At 40.9% G+C, this 16,194-nt stretch overlaps 1 protein-coding gene across 5 annotated transcripts in view; it reads left to right on the forward strand.

Annotated features, from left to right (window-relative positions):
* LYN (LYN proto-oncogene, Src family tyrosine kinase) overlaps nucleotides 1–15,836 on the forward strand; it is a 52,732-nt gene extending 36,896 nt beyond the window's left edge. For 3 of the 5 annotated variants that reach the window (XM_035553124.2, XM_050708598.1, XM_050708597.1), the window contains exons 11-13: nucleotides 6,634–6,787; nucleotides 8,896–9,027; nucleotides 14,196–15,817. In XM_035553124.2, the coding sequence (XP_035409017.1) occupies nucleotides 6,634–6,787; nucleotides 8,896–9,027; nucleotides 14,196–14,398 (489 nt within the window). In that variant the 3' untranslated portion in view covers nucleotides 14,399–15,817. Of the gene's footprint in view, nucleotides 1–6,633; nucleotides 6,788–8,895; nucleotides 9,028–14,195 lie in introns of all 5 variants that reach the window. The other 2 variants (XM_035553121.2, XM_035553122.2) reach the window with 2 other exon arrangements.
* The last annotated feature ends 358 nt before the right edge of the window (nucleotides 15,837–16,194 follow it).

Genomic DNA, 16,194 nt, shown 5'->3' on the forward strand with positions numbered 1-16,194 from the left:
GTCACTTACAGGCAATAGCCTGGCTGTTGCATCACCAGGGTGACTGGCAAACTGGATCTTAGTAGTTGTTTCCTGTCTTGCCCCACAGCTAATTTACCCAAAGAGCTTCCAATTCTTTGTCTCCCAGTTATTGAAATCATGCTTGCCCCTGTTTTATGAGGTCAACTAATAACGTGTGATGCAAATGCAGTGAACTTTTTGCATGTATAAACTCTTCCTACTTCTTATGCGAATCTGTTATCTGCTGCTTAGCATACTGTCCTGGTTTCAGGTAGGACAGAGTTAATTTTCCTCCTAGTAGCAGGCAGGGTGCTATGTTTTGGATTAGGATGAGAAGAGCGCTGATAACATGCTGATGTTTTAATTGTTGTAGAGCAGTGCTTACACCAAGCCAAGGACTTTTCAGCTTCTCGCTCTGTCCTGCTAGCGAGCAGGCTGGGGGTGCAGCAGGAGCTGGGAGGGGACAGACCCAGGACAGCTGACCCAAACTGGCCAAAGGGGTATTCCATCCCATCTGACGTCATGCTGAACAATAGATAGGGGTGGCTAGCCGGGGTGGGGGGCCGGCTGCTCAGGGATAGGCTGGGCATCGGTCAACGGGTGGTGAGCAATTGCATTGTGCATCACTTATTTCGTACACATTATTACTATTACTATTATTATTATTATTATTATTATTGTTATTATTTCTCCTGTCTTAATAAACTGTCTTTATCTCAACTCACAGGCTTCACTTTCCTATTTCTCTCCCCCATCCCGGAGAGGGAGGGGGGAGGGTGAGCGAACGGCTGTGTGGTGTTTGGCTGCCAGCCGGGCTAAACCACAACACATACACATGCTGTGTTTAGGAAAATTATATCAATTATTAATGAACATATTCATGTCATACTTTTCAAACTGGTCAGTTTTATCACAAAAACAGTCATTTCCATGCAGCACTGATACTTTAATTAATCCTTCCATGATTTACAATTTTGTTAGCAACTCTTATTCCCTTCTTTCTGCCTTTTAAGACTGCAATGCCATTAGACTAATAATAACATTGAAATAAAAATAATGATGCCCTCTAATATTCCAGTACATAATTACTCTTTTTTTTTTTTCCATGTGGGTCTGCTTTAACTGCATAACTCTTTGACTGGAGAAAGTAGAATACATTTTTGCAGTCTTTCCTGGCTCACCTTTAGGATAAACTCTGCTGCAAATGGAAAATAGATATTACAATAATTATCATTTGAAGGATTAAAATGTCTCTGTTTCCCAACAGTTTTCAGATACAGAGGGTCTATACCCTCTTCCTAGGCAGTTACCCTAATGATGTGAAGATGAATTCTTTTTTCAAATTCTGCAAGCAAGTGTATTTTATTTTATTACATGTCTGGCCATCATTGAAAGGAATCTGGTTTTGGTTAACCCTAGACCAAATAAAGTCTTATCCAGGTCAATAGCATGTGTTTGCTTAAACCTTCCAAAACCGCAGGTTGTTTTTTCTGACACTCTTCCCTAAGAACTGGGAATTACCAAATTTAAAGCAGTGTGAACCTCAGCAGATACTACATTACTTCCTCTTCTTTAACCTCATCAGGATAGTCCCTCACGTTGTAGCTGCTTTTCACTGATTTCCTGTGTACTCTGACTTACATAGGCTGCTTCACCTGCTTTAGCAGGAGCTTCCCACAGAGCCACGGGCCTGGGCTGGTTTGCAGTGAGAGCAGCTCTGCGGCCACCCCCCGCCCAGCCCAGCAAAGGAAAAGGGATGTGGCCAGGATGTCCTGCACACTGCTGAGCCCTCAGATGCAGCCTCAGTTGTAGAGCACCCTAGGGAGTGAGAATCACTTGTGTAGCAGGCAGCAGCAATTCAGAGGGATCATTGAAGCCACCTTTATTCACAAATCCCTGGCTTCTACTGGGTGCATTTTCACCTGTAGCTTTCACATGTACGGATCCTGAATGGGCAAAAAAGCCCCATCTGTCAATGCAAAGGAAAGCCTTTTAAAAGTACCTAAACCATATCCAAAGAAACCGTTTCTAGATGATTTTGGTTTAAAAATTATAGATGAAATAGGGCTGGAGAGGATTGGGGATGATTTAGCCTAGTGTTTCTCAGTCTTTTGGACATCATAACATCATAGGTCATGTCTTTTTCTTTTCTTTTTTTTTTTTTCCTTCTTTTTCTTTTTCCCCCCAGAATTGATTTAATTTGTAACCAAATACAAACTAGGTGCAACCTTGAATACTGATTCATCACTTTAATTTATTTATTCTTTGTCCGTATTTTACTTCCCTGTTTTGCAGGTGAGTAGAGGCTCTGTGACTTTGGATTTACTGACAGTGTTCAGGTGTCTCACAAACACCCATATCCTTCTAAACTGTTCTTTCCTTTTTACACCCTGAGTTCTTACCCCTTTGTTATTCATGTCAGCCATGCGTGCATCCTTGATGCTTTTAGTGAAGACTGAAGCAAAAGCAGGCATTTAAAAACTTCTCTGTGTCATTTGCATGTAGCCTTCCCCATCTGTTTAATGTAAATATTTTTGTTGCTCATCTTGTTACAAATGCACCTCTAGAATGTTTCCCGGCTTATGCTTTCTATTTGCAGAATATTTTGTGGGTGAGTTCTTCTGATTTTTTGTCATATTTCGGTATTCTTTTACGATTTATAATTTGACTGTATCATTTTCAGGGCTTTCAGACCATGTAAGATTTGGCCAACCTTTTCTTGTTGAGCACTTCCTTTACAATGTGTGGTTTGCCCTTGCACTTGTAATTGTTGTTTCCTTGCTGGCACGGTTGTTCCTGAGACTATTTTCCCATAAGGTTGCACCTGCCAACTCTCCAAGTTGTTTAAGATTTGCTTTCCTAGGAAAAACAGAAGTCTTCATATTGACATTCTTTCATTATGTTTCATTTTCATTCCCATCTGTTTCATGATCCCCGTCACCCAGTTTTCGTTCTCAACATGATATCATATATTCTCAGCATGATATAAAAACATCCTATCAGGTTAACCCAGAACAAGCCCATCTGGCCTTTTTAGTATTCCACATTTTTACACATAGCTTACAAATGCACAAGTGGAATTTGTTACAGATGTTACTGTAACCCGCTCTCTGCATTAACAAACAGCATTGCAAACAGTATGTAAAACATGTCTTGTTTGAAATAACTCTTGCAAAAATGAATCACAGGCCTTGGAATGAAAGTTGAAATGAAACATGTCTTTCAATTGAAAAGCTGAGCTGTTAAGGAATCCAGAAGTTCTCCAGTTTTGTAGAAAAAAAAAAATAAAATAAAAATGGCAGACCTTCACACTTTGGGAAGGGGAAAAAAAAAAAAAAAAAAAGAGAACATCCCTGTATGTGCTGTTTAGCTTCAGCTGTGGCATTTCACCAATGCAGCCTGTGAGTTGTGACCAAGTGCTTTTCATTTTCTGAAAGCGTAGCTTTCAGAAAGCAGAGTCTCCTCTCCTGAGATGCTGGTTTGTTAGGTTCTCCCCTCTCCCTTCAGAAGTTGTGAAGGACTGGGGAGAACACGTGGAATGCTTCTTTTAGCATCATTGTTTGCTCCCTGCTTTTCCTACCATTTTCTTTAAATGTTTTGAAATAGTTTTATTGTTGTGTGTGACATGACCCAAAAGCATGCTGGAGAGTTAAGTAATCACCATGTTTTACAGGCAGAAAGAACAGAAACTGAGAGAAAAGAGCAGAGCTAGCTGAAATCACCACGTCAGTGGCAGAGCTGTATGCAAAACATTGGCTCCGAGTCATTTATTTATCGTCTGACTTTCAGCTGAAGATTTACAGTCTGGAGGCTGTCTTACGGGCTGATTTATTCCTTCCAGGAGTTAGTTAGTTACTTGTCATTCTTACATTGTATACATAGTTCCTACCATTTAGTGATTGCTTTTTATTATTGTTATTGTTAAATAATCTAGCTTAGGTAATTCTACAAGCATGCCAGTGGTTGATTACAGGTTATGAGAAAACCGGTTTCTTTTTGAGTAGCAGTAGTGCAGTGTAGGCAGGATCCTCTCTTAAAGGCCACAGAAAATATCCTGCAAGCCCAAGTAAGCTTTCCTTTCCTGCTTCTGACTTGCATGTCACTGAACAGCCTTGACAGGTACAAATGATCATTAAAAGAGAGGGAAAGAGCGCTTTCTTTTTCTTTTGTTCCCGTGGATTTCTCTACATCTAACATACCATTTGGCAATGAAAACCCAACAATTATCAGAAAGAGTTATCGCATGGGCTCTGGCACACATTTCCTTCATCAAAAAATCCTTTTGTGTGGGTTGTTTTGTTGTGGGTTTTTGTGTGTGTTTTTTTTTTCTTTCTTTTTTTTTTTGTTTGTTGATTACAAGGGCTTAACATGAACTGGATGTTTGAAATGTTTGAATTCAGTTCTTGATTTTCTGCCTTTCCCCTCCTGTTAATCGGAATTCCTTGCCCACTCATTTTTGGGAATTTTTTGCATGCCCAAATGTTTGTACGTACACAGCTTCTTTGAATTTCTCTGATTCAATACAGTCAAAACCATTGCCCTGGAATTTCATGGACGTGTAATTTGTATTTGCTGAAAACATAGTGAATTGTTTGCTGTCACATTCTTAGTTTGTGACTAACAGATGATAAGTTCAGTGGATTTGGCAAGAATAAGAGGAAATAAAAAGGTCTTTCCAATGGCTTTGCTTGGCTGGGCTTGGAAACTGAAAATCACGGCCGCAAACTTCTCTTCCATGAAGTGGTTCATCATTGACCAGCCAGCAGTTAGACTAAATGTTGGATCTGTGCAGGGAAGTAAGAGGAAAGTTGATTCCTTCTTGATTGTTGCTGTGTTTTCACAGTGGCATTAGTGCACCTGTCTGCGTTTCAGTCGCATCTGCCAAGCTGGCCGGTCCCATTTCAGCATTGATCTTAGAGCAAAACTTTCGCTTTCGGTTCTCCTTCTTCCCCAAACCCAAATCATCATATGTGGAGGAGAGAATTAAATGCTACCCTTCTATTTTGTGAGTAGTCTTTAAGTCTCTAGTAAGACTCTCTGTGGCAACTATTCACTAGTAGCTGCTTCCTTCATTGTAAAATACCTTTTACTTATTCCTAGAAAATTTGAAATGCAGATGTTCTTCACTTTCTTCATCATCACAGATTTTCTATCTGGTTTAGAGTAAGAACACCCTTGTCTTGTGTAAGTGAAATTTAAGACCGCTCTGAAGAAGTGGCAATATATTGGTTTGTAAGAAAAGTTTTTTGGTGGCAAGAGGTGGGAGGGAAAGTGACTGTGTGTTCCATTGCCTGAACAACAAAAGAGGAACGAAGGTAACGGGGTTTCACTGCTGTAAGTGGTAGTACTGTGTGCGTGTGGTGTATCCCTCGGGGACTTTTTAAAAACGGATAAGCAGAAGTGGTGTGAATGTTTTCTTAAAATTTTGCCAGGTGCTCCTGCCTGCTCTACTGCACAGCTGAAATGTGCAGCTCTGGCACTGGCAAGGTGTCCGTGTGCTTGTCTTCTCCTGAGACGGAGGGGAAAGAGCTCGTGTACGAGTGTGGTAGGGACTGGGGCGAAAAGGGCCCTTATGTTTCACTGCTGCTTCATTAACAAATCTGGGAGCTTGTGCTCCCCAGACGATGTGGATGGCAAAGACATGTCACCTACAGAAATTCTGGAGTAGTATCTGTGGCACAGATAGCCTGTGGGCCTTGCCTGGGAGTGGCACCAGCAGTCTCACAAGGAAAAGAAATACTGACAGCTCCCAAGCGCTAATCTGGTGTTATTTTTTTCCTAGCTCCTATTAAACTTTTGGACAGCATACTAATGACACAAAAGTTTTACTGCTCTGAGTTGAGAAACTATTTGCCATTTCTTTTTTCTTCCCCCTTTTTTTTTTTTTGAAAAGTGTGTTTTTCTTTGGGGGGGGGAAATAGGGCAGTCTGGACAAATGCATTAATCACCTTTAATTTGATTTGGAAACTAATTTTGGTTGCTGAAATGCAAGTTAAATTTACTTGTGATAGTATTTGAGTACTTGCTGTTGCCAAATGCTCCTCATGTATGAGCAGGTAGATGTTGTCGGAGGTGAAAACATACATAAAGTTATTTGACCTGTCTTAGTAATTACCCAGGCTTATACCAGGTAATTAGAAAGCTGGTGGGTTTTTTGTTTGCTTGCTTGTTTGCTTTTGTTTTGCTTCATTTTCTTTTAAAAAACTTTCTGCATTGTTTCTTGATGATACTTGAAAGATCACGTCTCTCATTTAACTTACTAATTTCTTCCATTTTCTTATTATTTTAAAAATAAACTGGTTAGTAAATTAGGAAAGAAAATATTGTAGTAGAAATCTTATGAACATTTCATTTAAATTTTTGATTTGGGTATCTTATCCTACCGGCTTTTATTCATCCAAACTATTCTTTTGAAGCTGCCACTGTAAGTATCGTTTTGCAGGACTGGATCTACACGTAAGTTTTGCATGGCAGTCAACCTCTTCTAGTTTCCATGTACAAAATGCTCCAAAGTTACTGGTGATGAATAAGTGAACGTGCCTTTGCTGGTACATTGAAAGAACAGAGAGGCCTGGCCTGCCGATGGCATTGTATTGTGCTGAAATACCAAAATAGTTGTTTATTTTGTTACAGATTGCAGAAGGGATGGCGTACATAGAAAGGAAAAATTACATCCATCGAGACTTGAGAGCAGCTAATGTTCTGGTTTCGGACTTACTGATGTGCAAAATTGCTGATTTTGGACTAGCTAGAGTTATTGAAGACAATGAATATACAGCAAGAGAAGGTATGTTCTTTTGTTGTTTTGTTTTGTTTTGTCTTTAAAACTTCAGTCTCTGGGAGGAACTGAGGCTGTATCTAAAAATAATACGGTCACCAAGGATAGAAAATGCCATAAAACTTCCTAGAGACAGTGTTCTAATGCCAACAACTTTTAAAAAGACCCGCAGCTTTCATCCCATTGAATTAAATGCTGAGAAATTATGAAAATTATTTTTTCTTCACATCCTAAGTGCCACGTGCACCTCCCTTCCCTTACAGAAAGGAAGCAGCCCTGGTAGTTGTTGTTGGGAGAACCTTTTGCAAAATTGGTTATCTTTTGGAGCTGCTTTAGGAGCTGCAGCGTTGATTTGTGTGTTCAGCAGCATTGCTCCTGTGAGTTAGGGATGCTCAAAGGCTACCTCCATTTCCCTGTTCAGCACATGGCCGGGAGGTAACACTGCAGCAGGGGCAGGACTGGTGAGAGAGGAAAGCATACTATCATAGATTTGTCTGTGTTTTGCCATATGTGTTTTGCTAATATTGTCACGGATTGTTTTAAGAAGGGCGTAGTCAACTAGCTGTAGTGAAAAGGTGTTTTTTTTTTTTTTTTTTTAATGTTCCCATGCACAGATTGCATTAGGGTAAATACCCTAAAGCTTTTCTGAGCATGCCTGTTGGCTGGCTGTCCTGCTCTCATTTTAAGGACACTACCTCATGTTTTCACACTGGCTGGGTGGAAACTGTGGTAATGTAGGATGAGAATGGAAGAACCAAGGTACACGGAAGAAAGAGAATAATGCGTTACAGTTGAGATTAAAGGGAGACGATTAAAGGGCTACTCAGAAGTCACTAGGTAACCAGTGACTAATTCAATAGGAGTTCAGAGGGAAGGACATGATTAAGCAGCTTTCAGAGGTACAGAACCCATACCTGTGTTTTTTTAGCTAGCTCTGCACACTGTATATTGATTAAATGATCCTTTCATGTTATAAATTCCTTATGCTGGGTTTCTTTGACTGGTTTCCTGGCATTCAGTAGTTTCCTAGCTGACCTGGTATTTTGTGCCAGAATGACAGAGCAGGGTAGAAAGGGCATAAATAGGATCTGTTCGCATTACTCTTCTTTGTCTGAAGAGCTAAAGTAATATTCCCTAATAATGGCTGCTTAAGGGTTTCATTTCTAACTAGATGTAGTTTGCATTTATATGGGATTTTTCGGAATCAGTTATTTAGACACGAAAGACATATATTAAGATATGACTTGCTACTCCTTTTGCATCTATGGCTGTTCAGAAATAACTGAGTGTGGCATATGTTAAAGTGCATGTTGAAGTAAGATGGACTTTCTTTAAAATGGTAGAAGTTAGTTAAGTCTTGTGAAATTCCAGCTGATGCTTTCCTGGTTTCAGCTGGAATAGAGCTAATTTTCTTCCTGGTAGCTGGTATGGTGCTGTGTTTCGGATTTGGGATGAGAATAGTGTTGATAATATTACCAGTGTTTTTAGCTGTGGCAGAGCAGTGCTCACAGAGCCAAGGCCTTTCCAGATTCTCCTGCTGCCCTGCCAGGTGCACCAGGAGCTGGGAGGAGACACAGCCAGGACAGCTGGCCCAGGCTGGCCAGAGGGATGTCCCATACCATAGGGTATCATGAGGAACGATAAAAAAAAGTGGGAGTTGGCTGGGGTATGTGTGTGGGTGCTGCTGCTCATGGTCTGGCTGGGAATTTATTTTTTATTTTCCCCCGATTCTCTCCCCCGTCCCACTGGAGGGAACGGCTGCGTGGTGCTGAGCTCCTGCCAGGTTAATCCCCAACAAACGGGATTTGTAGGATTTTTCCCTGATCACTGGCAGAAGGTAAAATGTTTACTGCCATTTTAGCAAAAATTCACAATACCCGAGAGGCGAAAGGCGCTATGTAACGTTCATCATTTTATTTGCACCTTTAATGCAGGACATGCAGCATGGCAACATGTGTCTTCCAGCCCATCTGTGTTGGTAACTCCTGGATAGAAGGAGCTGCTGGTAGCTTTGCTGATCTAGGGGTACCATAGACAAGTCTCTTAAATCCTTCCAGTGACTTGATATAGAGTGTTTAAATTTGCCTTTGACTGATTGAAACTGTCTTGTTTTTCAGGTGCAAAATTCCCTATTAAATGGACAGCACCGGAGGCAATTAACTATGGATCTTTCACTATTAAGTCTGATGTGTGGTCATTTGGGATTCTCCTGTATGAAATCGTCACATATGGAAAGATTCCTTATCCAGGTATGGACGTGTGATTATACCATTGCTCTGTATTTATGCTTTAGTGTCAAAAGGCAAAGAAAATACTCAGGGAAAGAGCTGGCATCTGATGGTAGCAACACCAGTGATTTGAGAAATGTCTTGCGGGTAATGTTAGTGTTCTGAAAAACTATCATCAGCGTACATGTAAGCCATGTGCCTCTTGGGGATAAATTTTAGTAAATGGACTAATAGCACCTTGAATGAGGAGTCATTTTTATATATTTAAAAGAATTTACAGCAGAATTGCTGTAATTGTCAAAGATCCCAACTTCACAGGCTAAAGCACTGTCACGGGGAGGACACAGTACAAGTTTTAATGGTATCGTGTAAGCTACTGGCTTTTTTTTTAATGTCATAATATGTGACAGTACTGAAGAAGTGTGTTTTCACAAGCAAATAGGCACTAATACTTTGTCATCATGAGCTAATCTAAACAAACAAGAAACAGAGCCTAAAGCAGTGTTGCTGTACCACTTGGAATAGTTTCTCTTTGTTCCCATGGTTCAGATACAAGACCACAGGGGAGTACCTCAATAGCGGCTGCACTAGGTAGCCATGAAATGGTGATGTGCTTCATGTTTCCTTTTTCTTTCTGTTAGACAAAATACGTATTAATGTTTCCAGTGCATAGAAATAGCTTGCATAAAGGATATTTGTGCGTATAAAACTGTCACATCTCGGGCATAGCTGATTAACTCAGGGCAGCAGAGTGCATTCACATAAGCTTGCTGAGGTTATGGAAAATTAACCTAAATTCTCTTATCTTGTGGGCAAATGGAGAAAGTGCAGCCGTATTCACCTGGCCTGCTCACTTCCATTTAACAGATGGAGTTGCTCCTGAGATAAAGCCTTCAGATCCGGCAGTTTACAGGCAGGAAAGGGAGAGCAGATATTATATATTCAGGCAATGCTTTTCCAGCACTTCCAGTGCAGCAGCTCTTGCTGTTTAAATGGTGAAACCGTTTTCACCACCACTTCACAAGCAGCTGGAACTCTGCACCCTGAAACACCAGGGGTGTCAAAGCGACAGAAATGGGTGACCTGAGTCCCCAAACCTGCCGTAACAGTATGCTTAACACCTGTGGGCACAGGGAGACCAGACTTCCCATGCGGCTCAAGCAGCCAGAGGAAGGTTGATGGCAGCCAACTTGATGTTATGTGAGGGAAGACCATATCACCTTTCTGCGCAGGAGGCAGAGCCAAAGCAGACGTTCTTATCTCTCCTCAAGGCTCCAGTCCAGGGAAGCACTTAAGCTCAAGAGCAGCCCCCTTAAACTTCAAGAGGTGATAGAGCTGCTTGCATAGCTAAATGTTTAAACATACGCTCAGGGTCATTTTTTAGGTAAGGGCTATAAAATATGTGACTGAGTAGCTGGTCCTCCCAGTCTTATTCTAAAAGAGCTATTCATGTCCCCAAGGAAAGATCAGATGGAAGCTGTCAGCAGCAGGGTAATTCATGGCTCTTCCCACAGTTGCAAGACTTTATTTCCCATTAGCACATGCCCGTGCATCCAGACACTAGCCCATGCTGAGATGGCCTCACAAGGTTATTTCTGGATGCCTTGAAAATTGTCGTTCCCCGAGCAAACCTACAAGCTCACCCAGAAACCAGCACTACAAAAATACAAAACCCCAACCAATACTTAATTCTGCAGCTAAGTCTGCTGTCTCTCTACCTCCGTAAAACACATCATATTTTTATTTTAAGAACAAAATCAATCGGTGCAGCAGACACTGTACTACTGTGGGAAAATATGTCTTCTAGGGGAAGCCTGGGCAATATTTTTTTTTTTAAATATGGAAGCATTTTTTATGAGTATCATAAATAAGCCATACACTGCGAATTAATTTGTCAGCCAGCGATTAGAAGGGGAAGCCTCTTGACTGCATACTGCTTGTAATAGTTTGCAGGCATTGCTTGCATTCAACTGCAAGAGGGATAAATGTCTATTTTAAATAAAAGTATAAACTGAAGTAGCCTAATAGGCAGAAAGCTGATACTGAAGAACCAGCAAGACAGCAAAATAAGTGGATGACCAATTTACTTCACATGAAGAAATGTGACAGGTTTAGGCAAATTACCCTAGCGTGGCAAGAATAGCCCAGTGATAGGTTGTGAGCAGCAGCTGCTGGAGTAGAAACAGTAAATTGATTTTTCAGTTCTAATGGGAACACTTCAAAATATTATTTTCAGGTATTAACCAGCTTCAGCAACTAGACAATTTTCAGCATAAAGCTGCATACAAAATGGTTTGAGTTATAGCTGACAAGTAGTTAATGCTAGGAACAAAAATCTAGGCAGGCAGCTTGGTAGGAAGCATTTCCAGCCAAGAAACTTGGAACTTCTGTGATCTTTGTTCCTAAATTCCAACAGCTGTTTCTCTTCCTGAGAAATTCAAAGCAATTAGTGGGACTATAGTTTCAGGAACTACCTCTGAAATATGAAACAAGTGTCTGATTCTGTAGGCAAGTAGGTCAAGTTGGTTGTAAAAAGCTAATTTCCAGGTGATTACACAATATGTAATTTATTGGAACGAGCCATGTTTGCATTCCAGTTATGTCAGCTGTTCTTCACAAGATGCGCCACTTTCTGTACACTGGGATTCTTCCTTCACATTGCTGTTCTTACATCATTTCCCGGGCTGTAACATAAGGAAATCTTTTATCTGTGAACCTTAATAGGTACCACAGCGTAAATTAACACACACATACGAAACCTTTAGAGTTAGTCCTTTGCTAGCATATAAGGTGTAACAAATATGCATGCAGGATGTCTTTTACTGACTAGGACATAGTTTTGATGAAACAGGTATCTCTCTAGCTGAAAGGAAAAAAAATAACTTGGAGAAGTTAAACAAGTATCTACTCTGAGAGTACTACATCAAATGTGGTGTAGACAGGTAAACCTATCTGTTTTTAAAAAATACGTAAGTATGTTCATGATGCTGTACTTAGTATGCAATACTGATAAAAGGCTCTTCATTTTGGCCTTATGAACTTAAATGATTATTTAACTTTTTTTTTCTGCAAGTTAGCTGAAACACAGTACTCAACATTCAGAATGTATCAATAATCCTAAAGACACTAGATCTAAGCACAAGCCTATAAAGTACTTAAACCCAAGCAGTCAGATCATTGTTCCCTGTAAAAATACTTCATCGGCTTTCTTTCTATATTTATTTTGGCTTTACTTTATCTTTATATAGCAGTAATTCCTTATTCTGTGGAAACATCCTATTCCACTGCTACCTTCAAAATACTCTTTTGCTATAACACGTGCAGTGTTAGGAAAACTTCACTCCTCCTTCCAAAGCAAAACTTTGAAAATACAAAAGATGTGCCCAAAGTAACCGCTCTGATTCAGACCCAGATTTCATGGCTGATTGTATTTCTAGAGGTTAAAGCCAAAACGCTTGAACTGAAGGAACTCCGACCTTTGGAAGAATTTGGAGCAGTGTCCTATAGTTAATGTCAAATTATTTTGGGGAATTGATCCTACCCTTCACAGATCTTAGAATTAACCTCTCCCTTTGAAATGAAGGGAAAGAGGATCCACTGTGTTCTGTTATAGTGGTATCTGCTCTTCTAATTGAGGAAAAATTGGCTTGGTCTCATGGTGTGTATATTGTGATTGGCAGAACTTCCTTGTATATAAGGAAAATCCCCTTAATTCAAGTCATCTTGAATAATCAAAGTAGTTATACTGAATTAATTTGTCATTTGGTTGTGATTCAAACGTGTCCTTACCCACCAAGTGGCTTAAATCATAGCCTCGGTGCTCAGGCAACGCGTGCAGTGCTCTGCAGCGGCGGAGCTGCACGGTCACCGCGTACCCAGGGGAGCAGCACACCTGCACCTCCGCTGCAAGCCTTGGCATCAATCGGAGCAGTGCATGGCACACACTCACCTAACTGGAGGTTAAAAAAAAAAAACACACCACACGTTAGTCTTAGGCAGAGCTGCACCATGTGGGGAACTTGGTCTGAGGAGCAGCCAGCAGCTGTGGGGTCGGGATACCCTTCTGGGTAGAGGTAAAGTCCTCACTGATGGCAAATGTCCAGGCTGGAACACAGGTGCTTCCTGCATGCCCTGTCCCTGGAAGAAAGAGCGTTCACTGAAGTACGAAAAGCTTAGAGTCTGGCTTGGGAGAAGGTAAAGCTGGCAGGAAGGGGGGAGCTGAAAGGCAGGCTTCGGGGTAGGAAGTGGTTTTCTTGTTGGCCTTGGCATAGCTGACCTCATGTGCAGGCCTGCCTTCTGAGAGCAGGTGTTGCAATCGTTCTGTGAGCCCATCTCTCAAGGATATAAAGGAGGAAAAGAACAAGATTTAAAAAAAAAGAGGAGGATGCAGTCTGGGGCTGGTCCACGAGAGAGGCATGTGAGGCTCGGGATGCACTGCTGGTTGTTACTGTTCTTTTCCTCAGAAAGAGAACAACAACGGGGAAACAAAGCAAAGCTCATCACAGATGATATGTTTTTGCGCAACAGGAATAGTATGAGCAAGAGGGAGAGGAAATTGCCTGTTACATGTAACGGTATCAGTGACGTCCACTATCTTGCAATCAGCAGCAAATTTGCAATAGTTAATATAGGAGAAAAATCTGAGTGTGTAACTACACTGAAGGGTGCATGAAAGTGGGGCACCGGCAGTGTGGTTGAACAGGCATGCTGCTATGGAACAAGCAGGTTTGAAGCTCTGCAGCTAGAGACAAAGAGGGAAGAATGACACAGTTGGCCAGGGAGGGATTTTGGCTGTGGATCTCACCACCTCTGAAAGCAGGAAAAACAGGAGGGATCTGGGGAACAGAATGGAGCTGATTCTGGAGACAAGCTGTATGAACTCTTCCAGGCGTTTTAGACTTGGCACTAAAGACAGTGCTATACTTGAAACAGAAAATATATATATACTTGAAACAGAAATCTCCTCCCAGGATTTTCAGAGCAAATCCCGCTGTGTCCATGCGCACCTAGCCCTTGTTTACTGAGCCCTTATTAGTAGCCGCCTTTAATAAGTAGTAGTAGCCCTCTATTATTGGGTTAGATGTGTGAAGATCTTTAGCGTGAAGTAAATGAACAAGAAATCAAGTCAAATAGTTTCTTAAGGACTTAAGAGATCAATTCATCAAAACCTTTTATTGTTATTATTAAAGGTATGAGCAATTCAGATGTGATGGTTGCTCTCCAGCGTGGGTACCGGATGCCACGTATGGAAACCTGTCCAGCTGAGCTTTATGACATCATGAAAACATGCTGGAAAGACAAGGCAGAAGAGAGACCGACGTTTGATTATCTACAGAGTGTGCTCGATGACTTCTACACAGCAACAGAAGGGCAGTATCAACAGCAGCCATAGAACAAAGAACACTTTTCCTGTTGACATGGAGCATTGTCACAGACTGTTACCCGGACAGACTGCTGTAATCAATTACTCCGTGAGCTTGGATGTCTTAACCAAGTGTGGAAGCTGAAATGCTGACGGAAAGACTAATTCTGCAGTGAAATAATCACGCTTTTCTTTGGTTAAAACAATTCCTCTAGAGGTTGAAGTTCTCTTTACATGCTCTGTGTTTTGCAGCTGCAGAAACATACCAAACCAAGTCAGCTTTTTGGGGTGGGAAGGGAGGCAAAAGGAAAGCAACCATGCACCTGTACAGTCTGACAAATCCTTCTCAGGATCAGTCACGGAATACATTACAAGGAGGCCTTTATAAAAGGGATGCATGAACAGCTGTCTTCAAAAGAAAAAGTCATGAAGGAGACCTTACAGATTTAAGACATGGTGTTGCTCTTAAATCACCTTTTTTGAAATGCAGCGTAGTGTGAAAATTAGTTTTGTATCCTTGTTGTTTCGCAGTCGCAGTTGGAGTACTGGCACCTCTTGTAAGACTTTCTAAATGTAATGATTTCCTTTAAGGAAGGGTTATGTATGTAATTCTTTACATTGAAGATGATTCTGTTTTACTGCTCTGTCACTCGTATTAAGTTTAAAATAATTTTCAAAGCAACGCAACAGCCCTCTCAGATGCAGAAGCGCGTACATGACAGGAGAAGCAGCAGCATACCCGGCTCTGTGTTCGACCTTCGGTTTCCCAGAAGGCCAAAGTCATCATCAATGGGAAAGCACAGGAATTTGAAGGAAGTTAATATTTTTATTGCAGTCACTGAGAATGTTACCCGTGAAAATATTTTAATCGTAATTTCTAATGGTCTGTGATTATTCGAGTATTCCTTGTATTTTTGCTGCTTTAATCGACTAACCTAAAAGCGGTTTTAAAGCGAAAACTAGCTCTAGCACAGTTGAAACCCATGTGTGGAGATATGCAATAGGCTATTCAGTTACGTGGCAGTAACACTATAACGTCATTGCTCAGTATCTAAATCTGTAATTCATAAAAATGAAATGCAGTTTGCTAAGCTCTCTAGATCAAATTGTTCTATCCGAATGAGTTACCAAAACAGCTGAGCTAGTGCAATTACAGTATAAGTGGGCTTTTTCTCTTGGTGACACTGTTCCTACCACTGAAACCCAGCACATCTTTGCCACCTCTCACCCCAATTATTTAGGCAAGTGGTACTTTGCAGAAGCTTACAACCCTTTCGATAAAGCTTCGGTGTGCCTGCAGCTAAAGTTCAGCAGCATAAACAATCATTGCTTTTGTTTTCCATCAGCTTCCTTCAGTCAAACTATGCTGGTTAAGCAGACTATCAGATAAATATGTAAATATTGTTTCTATTGTATGGTGATTTTTAATTTTAATAAACGCTTAGTCTGAAACAAGTTGTACAGTAGTAATTTGGGGAAAAATGCCTGATGTTCTGTCCATAGCAGTAGTTGCACATGGAACATAGGAGCCTCTGCTTATTACCACTTAGAAGGGTAATTTAGAATGGTAAATGTTGATGGACTCTGCACGCCTTATATCTATTCAGTCTTGGTAAGGTGAAGCAGGTTGAACCACCCATGTCTGCAGCTCGTTTTGGGTTTCTTTTCCGCAGGCAAGAAAAGGTTTAGTCCTGAATTGTCCTTTAAAACAGCTTCCCAAAGTTCTTTAATGTAACAGTCCATTGCAACACTTTGGAAAAGATTACAGCTAAAACTTGGTAAGTACTTCACTACAGGTTGTGTTTTAGCTTAAGGAAAAAAGCTTA

This window comes from Cygnus atratus, chromosome 2, assembly GCF_013377495.2.
Source record: "Cygnus atratus isolate AKBS03 ecotype Queensland, Australia chromosome 2, CAtr_DNAZoo_HiC_assembly, whole genome shotgun sequence".
NCBI lineage: Eukaryota > Metazoa > Chordata > Aves > Anseriformes > Anatidae > Cygnus > Cygnus atratus.